The sequence below is a fragment of the Talpa occidentalis genome, unplaced genomic scaffold (assembly GCF_014898055.3).
Source record: "Talpa occidentalis isolate TD23 unplaced genomic scaffold, MPIMG_talOcc4v2.1 talOcc4.14, whole genome shotgun sequence".
NCBI classification, from domain to species: domain Eukaryota; kingdom Metazoa; phylum Chordata; class Mammalia; order Eulipotyphla; family Talpidae; genus Talpa; species Talpa occidentalis.
Window position 1 is genome coordinate 78,848,024 of NW_023601433.1, and position 13,424 is coordinate 78,861,447.

Consider the following 13,424-nt stretch of genomic DNA (forward strand, 5'->3'; position numbering starts at 1 on the left):
TAAATAAATAAATAAATAAATACTATTACTTGGAAGTCTGAGTTGGACCGGAAACAGTGTAAACAGCAGCGACAGACCTTTGCAGAAACAAATAACATTAATGCTAATTTCTTTTTTTTTTTCATTAATGTTAATTTCTACGGGAAAAACACCACCAAAGAAAGCAATTCCTAGCTCATAACCAATCAAGTTATTTATTTAAGCCATCACCTGCCATTAAGCAGAGATGGGAGATAAGTATAATGGTCAGCATTTGATACAAGAAGTGAGCTTAAGGTCCCGTACATTTTTCTGGTCCATGTGCAGAGTTATGTTCCAAGCCAGTGTTGTGGTCCCAAGTGCTAGGTAATGGTCCAGGTTCTCTTTAATCCTCTTCATAGCCGGTGGGCAGTGGATTCATATGAGCATTGTGGAATAGAGTATGGTTACCATCTCCCCAGGGAAAAGGCTGTGGAGTGAAGAGGACAATTAGGCAATTCCAGAAAATAATTCAGAAATACATTGCCATGAACTAAAAATAGAGGGTGATAAATGACAGATTATACATAAAAATAAAGTGGAAATTAACCTTTTAACTACCAGGATATTTAAGCCTTCTCTTTAATTTTTTTTTTAAAGATTAATTCATTTATGCATACAAGAACTGGGGCACAGGCCAGAGGTGTGGTGGGTGAGAGGATTCACCAGAGACAGAGTAGGGAACAGAACAGGCAGATTGACTGAGACTGACTGAAATACACTGCTGAGGGGAGCAGCGGGCGAATCAGGAGAGGTCTGCTGCGCCATGTAGGTTGCTCCCTGGCTGGGGATCGAACTTGTGCTGCAGTGGCTGTGGCTAGCTTCATAGGTTGTGTCTTAACCCCTTGTGCCACCAGGGAGGCCCTATTTTAGCCTTCTCTTAATTAAGAGAGCTCTTCCATAGCAGCCTTTAAAATAGACAGGAGGGCCTCCCTGATGGCTCAAGGGGTTGAGCACAGCGCTGTGAAGCTGTCAGCAGCCTCTGCAGCATGAGTTCGATCCCCAGCCAGGGAACTACCCACATGGCGCAGAGACCTCTCCTGGCTCGCTCACTGCTCCCCTCAGCACTGTACTTCGGTCTACCTGCCTGTTCTGTTCCCTGCTCTGTCTCTGGTGCATCCTCTCACCCCCCACTCCTCTGGCCTACACCCCAGTTCTTCTACACACACAAAGAAGTAGACTGTAGGAAAAACAAGTCATTCACAAGCCCCTTTCTGCTAACTACTGTACCCTGTGCTGTGTTTTAAAAAATGTAATCTTCAGGGCCTCCCTGGTGGCACAAGGGGTTAAAACGCAACCTATGAAGCTAGCCACAGCCACTGCAGCATGTGCGGCACGAGTTCGATCCCCAGCTGGCCAGGGAGCAACCCATAAGGCGCTGACTTCCCTGCTGCTCCCCTCAGCAGTGTATTTCAGTCAGTCTGCCTGTTCTGCTCCCCACTCTGTCTCTGGTGAATCCTCTCACCCCCCCACACCTCTGGTCTGTACCCCAGTTCTTGTATGCATAAATAAATAAATCTCAAAAAAATAAATAAATAAATAAATAATGTAATCTTCAAATCACTATCAGAATGGTAGAGGTGAGTATACACAAGATGCTTATATAAATGCAGATTTCTGGGATCCATCTCTGACCCACATAAATCTGAATTGGAAACTACAATCTGCCTTCAATTATTTGGCATGCGACCTTTTCAAAAGCATTGCTCTAGGGTTTAGGTTGAGAAATCTTGCGGTATGCTTCTAGTTCTTCTGTACAAGGGTGAGAGAGGGGCTCAAAGACTCAAAAATTTCTGCATCTGAGAGTCTAGGCTATGAGGCCAATCCTACCAGGACCAAGTGATTGAATAGTATTAAAGAACCAGGAGAGAAAGAATACTTACAGCAAGCAATGAGAAATGGCTAAACTACACCTACACCAATACACCAAACATAAAACAACTGAGAAGACACCTAGCATTAGATCTGGGGAAAAGGAGCAGCTGTCAGTCTCTTCACTATGCATCTAGAACCTGCCACATTCGAAGTCCATCTGCCTTTGCCACTCCCAACCTTCGAAAGTTTTATGCAACTCACAGTTGTTTCAGAGTTGTCTCAGAAGGTGGGCCGAAAGGGAGAAAAACGGAACTAAAGGGTACTTAATTTATGACCTTGAAGAACAACAGACATAACTCTCGAATCTGTTTCCCTTCCGTAAAAGCAGAGAAAATTAAAATTTGTGAGCATTACAAGGAATCCTACACGCCCGGCACCCACGCTTTTAGAGAAACTTGGTCCAGGGCGTTTGGAAAGAGAGAAGGTCACTGCAAGTGAAGGCCAGGGCGTACCTTAGACCTGATGCGGAGATGGGGGTAGGCGACGAACTCGGGTCTCTCATGCTCTCCATGTTTCGACTTCAGGAAGACATTCAGCATGCTCACTGCCACCCCAGGGAGCGCGACGAAGTAGGTGAGAGCCTTCCACATGCGAGCTGCGGAAAGAGAACGACCGTTCAGGCTGGAGCGGCGCCCGCAGCGGTCGCATCCCGTTCCCCAAGGCCTCAGGCCAAGGTCACAGTCGCGCCCGGCCTCGCTGCAGCGGGAATGAGGCCCGCCCCGCCGCACCCGGCCCCAGTACCTGAGCCCTCTTCGCCGTGGGCGCCGCTCGACATAGGCCGGCCCAGCCGTGGCCAGGACCGACCCAGCAGCCTAGAAATGCCGGACCCTGCCACCGCCGCCATCTTTAACCTGGCCCGCAGCGGCGCCGGAAGCGGAAGCAGAAGTGAGGGTTGGGGCGGGACCTAAACTTCGAAGGAGGTTCCCATTGGGCAGCGCCTAACGCCAGGCGCCTGCGCACTATCCTCGAGACCGACTGAATCCCAGTCGAAAGCCTCCTGGCCCCTGAGCTTGAGGACTGGCTCCGGGTGTCCTACCGTCCCCACCTTGTGGGGCTTAGCGCCAAAAATAGGTTTGTGGAGGGCGCTCTGGCCCTCGGGAGCTCTCCTTTCGTTGGAGTCCGTGGGCTGAAATGAGAGATTCCATCCGAGCACAGACCACCCCATCTAAAAATGCAATTCCTTCCTCCCCAGCCTGTGACGTTTTCCAAAACACATTAACATGGTCTTCGTCGTCGTTATTATTTTGTCTGTCTTCCCTACTAGATATGTAAACGTGGTGCCAAGAATTTGTCACTGCAGCATTCCCAGAGCCTGGAATTTTACTCTCAACATAAATTTGATGAATGAATGAACGAAGACTGACTGAATGAATAGCAACGGGAACCAGAAAGAGTTCTGAAATTGGTGCCCCAAGATCTGGATTCTGATCCCAACTCAGTAGGCTCACCTTTTGGCTTCTTTAGTCACCCTAGTTTTCTCTACCTTGAAATTCTGGGAATAAAAATAGACATCTGTTGTATAGTCTCCATAATTCTTTTTCAGCTCTCACTGCTTCCTTCCTTTGTCTTCTAAAACAGTTTTAAAAATTAAAAAAAAAAAAAAAACCGCATAAAAATGAAGCTTTTTGACCACAGGCCTCTTTAAGAATATAATGAAGGTGGGCCTCCCTGGTGGCTCAGCGGGTTGAGCGCTATATTGCGAAGCTATCCGCAGCCTCTGTAGTGCGGGTTCGATTCCCGGTTGGCCAGGGAGAAACCCACATGGTGCGGCAGACCTCTCCTGTTAGGCCCGCTGCACCCCTCAGCAGTGTCTTTGGTCCATCTGCCTGTTCTTCTCTCCTCTCTGTCTCTGGTGAATTCTCTCACCTTCCCCTGCCCCTGACTGTACCCCAGTTCTTGCATAAATAAATAAATCTTTAAAAAAAGAATATAATGAAAGTTATGAACTCTTCTTACTGTTCCCCTCACTCCCTGCCCCCCACCATGCACCTGCTCCTAGGCACATATGGTTTAGGAGACAATGTTGGGAGAAGAAGTAATATAATGCACAATAGGAAACCCACTAAGTGTCCTTGTGCCCCAGGTTAACAATCTCCAAGTAAGGGAATAAACAGGGACTCTAGTGTGGAAAAACTGGTTCACATCTCACTTCCTTTCCTTACAGCCTGAGGGACCCTGGGCAAGTTAGATAAAATAAATACTTTAAGACCGTGCAGTTTCACAAAGATTAAAAATTTAGGATCCTATTACTAGAGCTTCACAATCTCATCTAGATCTTTTTTTCTGACTAGCCTGGGCTTTTATATGTTATGGTTGTAATCAGTCATTAAATCCGTAGGCATCCTGAAACACAGACAAGCATATGAGGCCCAAAAGTGGGAACGTGGAAAGGCTCCAAGCTCAAGGTTCAAATCTGTGCCACCAGTAGTTTCCTCTTCTCTAAAATGGGAATATTATATGCATTTATTCACCCATTCCTCTCAAATATATCTATTAATTTACTAACAGCTCAATCTTGGAAAGACATTCAACCACCATCTGTAGTAGTGAGGATTCATTTAATGAAATACTAACCAAGGGGCTTCTCTGCCAGGGAAGTAATACACACACATGGTGCTGCACACCTCCCCTGCCTCACCCACTGTTTCCCTTAGCAGTGTATTTCACTAAATCTGCCTGCTCTGCACTCCACTCTGTCTCCGATGAATCGCCTTACTGCCTACACCCCAGTTCTTCTATGCAAAAATAAATAAATGAAGACTTTAAAAAAAAATACTAATCAAGGTGCCCAACATGTGCAACTGTACACAAGAGTTTTAAGATCTACCTCATGCAGTTTATATTCTATTGGTGGATATAAGACCACAACCAAATTTTCCAATGCCTGGGATATGCTAAAAGTGAATTAAAATTTTATTTTTTCATAGGGCTTTCATAACCCTTGCAGGTGATACAACTAAGTAATGATTACTGAGTACATATTTCATGCCCATAGTCATGCTAACCGCTTTGTAGAAATTGTTTGCCCCACTTCGGTAAATGCCCATTTCTCAGGTCAAACTCTTCAGGTCATCTTTGACTGATTAGAGAATGGGCATTTACCAAATGTGTGCCTCTCACACACACACACATGCATGGACATAACATATACATAATTTAAATCCAATCCATTAATAAATCCTGCTACCCCTTCCTTTAGACATATCCAGAATCTGACCACTTCACTTCTTACCCACCTACTACTACCAATTTAATCGAAGTTGTTCTTTGGACAATTGCAACAACCTAACTGGTCTTCCTATTCCTGTTCCCTATAGTCTATTTTCTTTTTTTGCATAAAAGAACTGGGGTGTGGGCCAAAGGTGTGGGGGGTTGAGAGGATTCATTAGAGATAGAGTAGAGAGCAGAACAGGCGGATCTACTGAAATACACTGCAGTGGGGAGCAGCAGGCAAGACAGGAGAGGTCTGCTGCGCTATATGAGTCAGCTCCCTGGCCGGAGATCGCACTCAGGCCATAGTGGTGATAGCACTGAGACCCCTAGGCCATCCAGGAGGCCCCTTTTGTCTATTTTCTCCATGGCAGCCAGAGGAAGGGATCCTTTAAAACCTAAGTCAGATCACCTCCCTCTTTGCTCAAATCCTCCAATGGCTCCCATCTTGCTCGGAGTAAACGTCAGTCTACCAGTGGCCTACCAGGCCCTAGACACCCTACTCCCAGCCAGCTCTCTGATCTCATTCCTCTTGTCCTCTTGCCTACTTCACTCCAGCTACATTGGCCTTCTTGCCTTTCTTGAATATGCCAGGCATTCTCCTGCCTTGGGTCTTTTGCTTACGTTCATTTCTCTCTCTATAAGAGGTTTTCCCCCAGAGAGTCTCATGAACTGCTTCTTTATTTCATTCAGAGTTCAGCTCAGAAGTTACCTTATCAGAAAGGCCACCTTTAAGTGAAATAACACCCCCATCCTGACACTCTATCCTTCTTAAGTTGCCACCATCTGCTATATTAAATATTCATTGGTTTATTGTCTGCTTTCCTTTGGTGAACACTAGGGAAGCAGAGACTGTGTTTTCTTCACTGGTGTGACCCCAGGACTCAACACATGATAGGGACTCACCGAATATACATGTATCCCAACCATGTGCCTGTGAGCTAGATGCTATTCTTCCTATTTTTCAAATGAGGGAACTGAGATTCTGAGATGTGCTAGAAGTTGCCCCCACTCACACGGTTTCAGGCAAGTGCCAGGAGTCTGTTCTTTTAACCTCAAAGCCATAAAGACTTTACTTTAGGTAAAACAATCTCAGCTCCCAAAGATCACCCAGAGGTCACAGTGATCCGAGGCTCTGAATACGGATTAGCAAAACAAAACAAACAAACAAAAAAAGAACAACTGTTTAATTCCTGATTTCAGTCGGTTTGGAAAGAAAAAGATTTCAAGTCCTGACATCCTTGAGAATAGACAAAACCATCAGCTATGTCCTCAGGGTGCTGAGCTGGCAGTTCCCAGCTTGTGCATCTCCTCTCTGTGACCCCCACCCCCAGGGCATCAAGCCTCTCTGTGCAGGGAGCTTTCCCAAGGCCATGGTCAATCAGGCCTGGATTTGACGTCATTCCCTCTGGCAGCTGGTGATGTTTACACTCATGCGGATGCCGCTAAGGCTCCCTCTGATGCTCTATTCCCTTGAAACAGGGAGTGGAAAGGGGCACCTCAATATTCAACACTCTGGGCAGCTGCTGATGGGGGAGGCATTGAAATGAGACTGAGGGAGGCTGCCTAGCCAAGGGCAGGGCTGGCTTAGAGGAAAGCTTATCTGCGGCATCCTGCATGCTCTTTACTGTGATTTCTCCCAGCTGAAAGCATTTCCAATTCCTGGACCAAGAAATATTTGTCCACCAAGACACTAATCCTAGGAGAATGTACCAAGGCATTATTCTGAGCAGGCTGCAGGCAGAAGCCAGGATGTCATAACTACCACCTTCATCCTCTGAATATCTTGTTTGAGCTGATCAGCATCATTAATTCATTCAATTAGGGTTTCTTTTTTTTTAAAAAAAGATTTATTTACTTATGCATACAAGAACTGGCATGTAAGCCAGAAGTGCAGGGTGGAGGGCAGGTGAGAGGATTCACCAGAGACAGAGGAGGGAGCAGAACAGGTGGACTGACTGAAATACACTGCTGAGGGGAGCAGCCAGTGAGACCGTTGAGGTCTGCTGCGCCATGTGGGTCACCTCCCTAGCCGGAGATTGAACTTGTGCTGCAGTGGCTGGCAATAGCTTGATAGCACTGAGAATTTAACCCCTTGCACCACCAGGGAGGCCCCAATCATCTACTTTTTCATTAAATTAAAAACAAAGCCAACATAGCATAAGAGCTGGCATATCAGCTTAATAAACAGTTTAATAAAACAGTTTAATAAACAAAACAGGTTGAAAAATATGATGAAATGTATTTTTTCTTTTTTTTTTTAAGATTTATTTATTTATTTATTTATACAAGCACTTGGGTACAGTCAGAAGCACAGGAGGGTGAGAGAATTCACCAGAGCCAGAGCCGGGAGCAGAACAGGCCGAAGGACCGAAGCACACTGCTGAGGGGAGCAGCGGGCACGGCAGGAGAGGTCTATGTGCCACGTGGGACCCTCCCCTGTGGCAGGGGATCGAACTGGCGCTGCAGAGGCTGCGGGCAGCTTCGCAGCCCAGCGCTCAACCGCTGAGCCACCAGGGGAGGCCCTATTTTTCCTTTTTTTTAAGTGCACAGAAGACACTGAGGACTGTACTTCTATGTGAACAGATATTATATCTGGATTTTAATTCTCTTCTTAATTTTTCTACAATGAACATGTTACTTATGTAATCAGAACAAAGGTGTCAACAAAAAGCAGATTATATGGTTGCTGCCAGTACTTCCATTGTTGGCATTCGTCCCAATAGACTGTAAACCCCATCAGGGCAGAGACCCCTGTAGCCTGGCCTGGAAAGCCGCCGAGAAAACATCCACAGAAGGGAATTCAACAGGGGCAGGGCTGGAGGCGGAGCTGCAGTTCCGCTCTCTCCCTGCGGGTGGCAGGCTCCGCATGTGCGGGTGTCCCCAGAGCGTCTGGCCCCAGATGAGTCTTGCCTGCGACCTTCAACGTGGCGGGGTGGTCTCAGGAGCCTCCAAGGAGGCAGGGAGGTGGAACTTGTGACAGGGCTAAGGGAACTAGGCCTGGACCCTCAGGCCCTTCTTCAGTGTCTAGCCTCTGGGGCTTCTGCATCTTCCTGGGATTGGAACAAGAACATGTCACATCCTAGGCAATGTCTTCCCTCACCTCAGCTCACCCCTCCATGGAGGGACAGAGAGGAGAGACTGGAAGTCTCCCTGAGCCTGGGAGAGAGGAAAGAGAGACCATTTCAAAATCTCCCTCAAAAACAAAAAACAAACAAACAAAAAAACTCCCTCCACATAACTCCTAACTCACAGGTCGCTGGGCTTGGCAGTTTGCTAACTGTCCCCACCTCTTAGCTCCTCTTAGGAGGAGGATGGAGGAGAGTCAGCGTGGCTTAGCCAGTACTCAGCCATGTTCAATTCCATATCCCTCCCCTTAACCCACTCCACTGTGTCAAGCTGAGACACCTCTGGAGGAGTGTGGGTCCATCTGATTGATTGTTATTAATTATTCATATTTTTTACAGATTTATTTACTTATGTATACAAGAGCTGGGGTACAGGCCAGAGATGCGGGGTGTGAAAGGATTCACCAGAGAGAGAGTGGGGAACAGAACAGGCAGACTGACTGAAACACACTACTGAGGGGAGCAGCGGGCGAGTCAGGAGAGGTCTGCCTCGCCTTGTGGGTTGCTCCCTGGCCACCGGGGATCAACTTGTGCTGCAGAGGCTGCGGATTGCTTCATAGTGTGGTGCTTAACCCCTCACACCAGCAGGGAGGCCCTAATTATTCATATTAATAGCATCTAGTTAGCCTGTACTTACTGCAGTGATGGCAACCAAACATACGATCTCATTTAATCCTTGCCCAAACCCATGAAGGAAAAACTATTACCCCCATTTTGCAGATGAGAAAATGGAGCCTCAACTAGTGGAGACTCAGATGCAGGGCCGTCTGACCTCAGCATCTTTGCTTTCAACGAGTGGATGCTTTGTTCTTAATAACAGTGGAAGTATTGAGTTGGGTTCAAATTACAAAAAAAAAAATTAGATAAATAATGAAAAGCATCCCATCCCTGTCCCTCAGCCACCCGGTTTCACTCCAAGAAGGTTACTATACTAAAGATTCCTGATCTTTCTAGAAATATTTATTGCATAAATAAGCATCCACTTTACTGCTTCTTACACACCCACCATTGATTTTATAAATATAAGAAGCAACAAGTCCTCGTGTTCTTTAGAAACTGGCTGTTAATTTCTCTTCACCAACTCCTTGGACTTGGCATTTAGATCCTGTCAGGGCACCTCTGCCCACTTCATGTGTCAACTGCATAGGTCTTCTCCATACCTTGGTACCTTGTCATCTTCCTAGCCTCCCTGTCTCCAGCTTCCCTCCAACTGTTCCATCTATTTTGATCCCTTTACCCTTTGAGTCTCCCCAGCCAGAATCTATCCTCTTCCCACTCTCCCCCAGAGCCCTCTGGCATCTCTCTTTTAGGACATTTCATTGTACCACATGTGATGAAGGGTTGTCTCCATGCCTGGCTCTGCTGCTAAACCCCATCAGGGTTTATTTATTTATTTTTTAAAGATTTATTTTATTTATTTATGCATACAAGAACTAGGGTGTAGTCCAGAGATGCAGAGGGGTGAGAGGATTCACCAGACACAGAGTGAGGAGCAGAACAGGCAGATCTACTGAAACACACTGCTGAGGGGAGCAGTGGGCGAGACAGGAGAGGTCTGCTGTGCCATGTGAGTCAGCTCCCCAGCAGGCTGGAGATCGAACTTGTGCTGCAGAGGCTGTGGACAGCTTTACAGTGCTGATGCTTAACCCCTTGAGCCACCAGGGAGGCCCCGGTCAATACCTATTTTAATGAAGTCATTCTGCTTCTTTAAAATTGGACACACTTTTGGACTCTGCTATGCAATAAATACTATGTCTGCTGCTTTTATTAAACTATATGTAGTTAGATAAGTATTTAGCTTTTATCTAAGTATTGCTTTTTACTTTACTTGGTTGTTTATCTCTCCTTTGAGCCCCACATGTGCCCCACAGCTAAATCCTAAACAACACCCAGGCAATCTCACACCCTTGCATTTTCTATAACTGGCTGCACAACAATAAATATTAATTGTTCTAAAAATGATTTTTAGTTGAAGATTTTCATTGTTATTTTGCTGTTTTTGTTCTGATGACAAAAGAAAATACACCCTTGTGAAAACTTCAGACAGAAATACTTTAGAAGAAGCTTAAGGTCCCCCATGGACCCAACCTTTAGAGCTATTGTTGATTTAAATGACACCTGTAAACTGTTTCCATTTGTAGACTTTGCAAAGGAGACAGAGAGGAAACCTGACTTGCCTGGGTGCCTGACCTTGGACAGTCAGTTTCTCTCCTTAATGTCTAGCCCCCAGCCCCAAGTTAGACACTTAGTATTGATCCTGATCTTATAATTATCCACATGAAAGTTGGCAGAGGTTGGCATGAATGACTCTGGTGGAGAGCAGCTCTATTTAAACCTCGCCTGTGATGGAACCGTTCTGGTGCTTAAATCAAACTCTAGGTCTCCATTCAAGTTCATAAACACTGAGTGAACTTGAACCCTCCTGTGAAATGGCAAAACTGAGACACTTGATAAAGTTCTTGGTCCACGTGAACCCAGGTTCAAATCCTGCTTCTATCATGTCCTATGCCACACTCCAGGAACCAGGTGTTGTGGTTGGGTTTCCTGTTAGTGCCTTGAACAAGTCAACTTTACTCTCACCCAGGAGCCTGGGCAATTGCTGTTCCCTCCTCCTGTATCCTCTTCCCCCTTCTGGTCAAAGGGGGAGGTGTGCCTGCCCTAATGAATCAGACTTCTGGGAGAGACCTTCTCATGTCACTCTGTATAACAACTATCCTATATATATATTTTTTTTTTAAAGATTTATTTATTTATTTATACAAGCACGGGTAGAGTCAGAAGCACAGGGGGGTGAGATAATTCACCAGAGACAGATCGGGGAACAGAACAGGCAGACCGACGAAATACACTGTTGAGGGGAGCAGCGGGCATGTCAGGAGAGGTAAGCGTACCATGTGGGACCCTCGCTGGCAGCCAGGGAATCGAACCGGCATTGCAGAGGCTGCGGACAGCTTCGCAGCCCAGGGCTCAACTGCTGAGCCACCAGGGGAGGCCCTATATATATATTTTTATACAAGAACTGGGGTACGGGTCAGAAGCACTGGAGGGTGAGAGAATTCACCAGAGTCAGAGCTGGGAGCAGAACAGGCAGAAGGACCGAAGACACTGCTGAGGGGAGCTGTGGCCGAGGCAGAAGGGGTCTGCTGCACCATGAGGGGTCCTCCCTGGTCAGCGGGGAATCGAACCGGCACTGCAGAGGCTGTGCACAGCCTTGCAGCATGGCACTCAACCGCTGCACCACCGGGGAGGCCCTATCCTATATATTTTTATAGCACAAATCATAATCTGTGTTCTTTTTACTTTACTTAGTTGTTTATCTTTCCTTTGAGCATATTTTCCACGGGACCTTGGAACTTGCCTTGTATCTCCCACACTTTGCTCTGTTCCGGAATGATTAGACTGCAGGTTTTCCTGCAGTCTTACTATGTGACAGCCACTCTGGTGAGCAGTTCCATGGAAATGTTCACTCTGTTCACAAAACAACTCTTTAGAGATGGTCTCACAGTTTTTACTCTCCTCTGCCAGGTCAAAGGATGGAGGAAGGTCAAGTAACATGTGTTCAAGACCAGGGAATTAGAAAGTGGCCGAGATAGGGTTTCAGTGCAGGCTGACCAGGGTTAGAGTCCTACTACCCACCTACAGGTGAGTCATCAGTGGAGGCCTGAGGGTTATTCCCAAAGGGAAGAGATCCTGGCTTCCTCCTTAATAGGATGGCTCTAGGAAGCAGGAGTTTCCTGTTCCCATTACAAAAGAGTTCTCCACTTATTTAAATATCACCATTTAATGCTGGGCTCTAGGACTCTAGATAGAAGGAATTAGTTCAAATAAACAAAAGCTTAGCATTGACAATGGAGGTGAAAACAGCATCCAGATTAGAGGAGGATTTACCTTCTACCATTAGCGAGCTGATAAGAGGCCTCTAACCGAGAAACCACACCTCACAGCCAGTCCTGATTCTCTGTCACACCCACACTCTTCCCCCAAGATGTGATAAAGCAGATGCTTCTGGGCATTGGAAAACACACTCACCTCCTCTGCAGTTGCCCCTGACTCCTTAGCTGAGTCACGTGTCTCTTCTACGTTCCCACGGCCCCTTGGGTGTCTCATTCTGCTCCGTTGTATCCTCCTCGTGAACTCCCTAAGGGCACAGACCGGCTTCTTCTTTGCTATGTCTCTTCTCCCTTCCTCTCCGCCTGTTCACTCCTATTTATCCTCAAGGTCATCTCCTCCAAAACACCTTCTAGCAACCGCATAAACCATATAGAAAATTTTCCTCTGTGTAATAATAGCTTGTTTGCTTGCCTAGGTCGCCTCACCCTCCACCCAGGGATTCTGATGCCCCTACAATGTCTATAAGCCTCCTGGGGAGCTTGTAAGATGCAGATCTGAAGCTCCAACCTCAGAGGGTATGATTTCATCTAAATAGGGCCTGAGAATCCGCATTGCAGCAGCTCACAGCACCAACCTGGTATAGGGTTAGGGGAATAAGGCAAAGGAATGATGCAATAAACACGCCTGCTTAACACCAAAGACCATGATCTTTGTGAATCCCGGTTAGCCAACTTGTGCCTACCACATAGGAGATGTTCATCCATGATCATTAAATGAATGATCAAGGGCCTCCCCGATGGCACAAGGGGCTAAGTCTCAGCACTGTGAAGCTATTGACAGCCACTGCAGCACAGGTTCCTTCCAGTCCATGGCCAGGGAGCTGACCCCCATGATGGCCCAGACCTCTCCTGTCTCACCCGCTGCTCCCCTTAGCAGTGTATTTCAGTCAGTCTGCCTTCTCTGCTCCCCACTCTGTCTCTGCTGAATACTCTCACCACCCCTTGCCCCACACACCTCTGGCCTACACCCCAGCTCTTGTATGCATAAATAAATAATTCTTTTTTAAAAAAGGGGGGAAACTGAGTACAGAGAAAAAAGGGGTCTTGCTCCAAGTTTCTCACGTCATTCATCCATGTAGTCATTCATTCACTCGTTTTTTCAACAAATATTTTCTTTCTTTTTTTTTTTTTTTTTTTTTTATAGAGGCATGTTTTTTATTTATTTATTTATTTGTTTGTTTCTTTGTTTATACATGCACTGGGTACAGTCAGAAGCGCGGGAGAGTGAGAGAATTCACCAGAGCCAGAGCAGGGAGCAGAGCAGGCAGAAGAACCAAAGTACACTGCTGAGGGGAGCAGCGGG

At 46.5% G+C, this 13,424-nt stretch overlaps 1 protein-coding gene across 1 annotated transcript; it reads right to left on the minus strand.

The window, feature by feature from the left end:
- Positions 1 to 187: 187 nt before the first annotated feature.
- LOC119245305 (cytochrome c oxidase subunit 6A1, mitochondrial) lies at positions 188 to 2,767 on the minus strand. The gene is made up of 3 exons (XM_037511529.2): positions 2,635 to 2,767; positions 2,346 to 2,488; positions 188 to 448 (listed from the first exon to the last, which is right to left on the minus strand). The coding sequence occupies exons 1-3, from the start codon at positions 2,735 to 2,737 to the stop codon at positions 365 to 367; spliced, it is 330 nt and encodes a 109-aa protein (XP_037367426.1). The 5' UTR covers positions 2,738 to 2,767; the 3' UTR covers positions 188 to 364.
- Between the last annotated feature and the right edge of the window lie 10,657 nt (positions 2,768 to 13,424).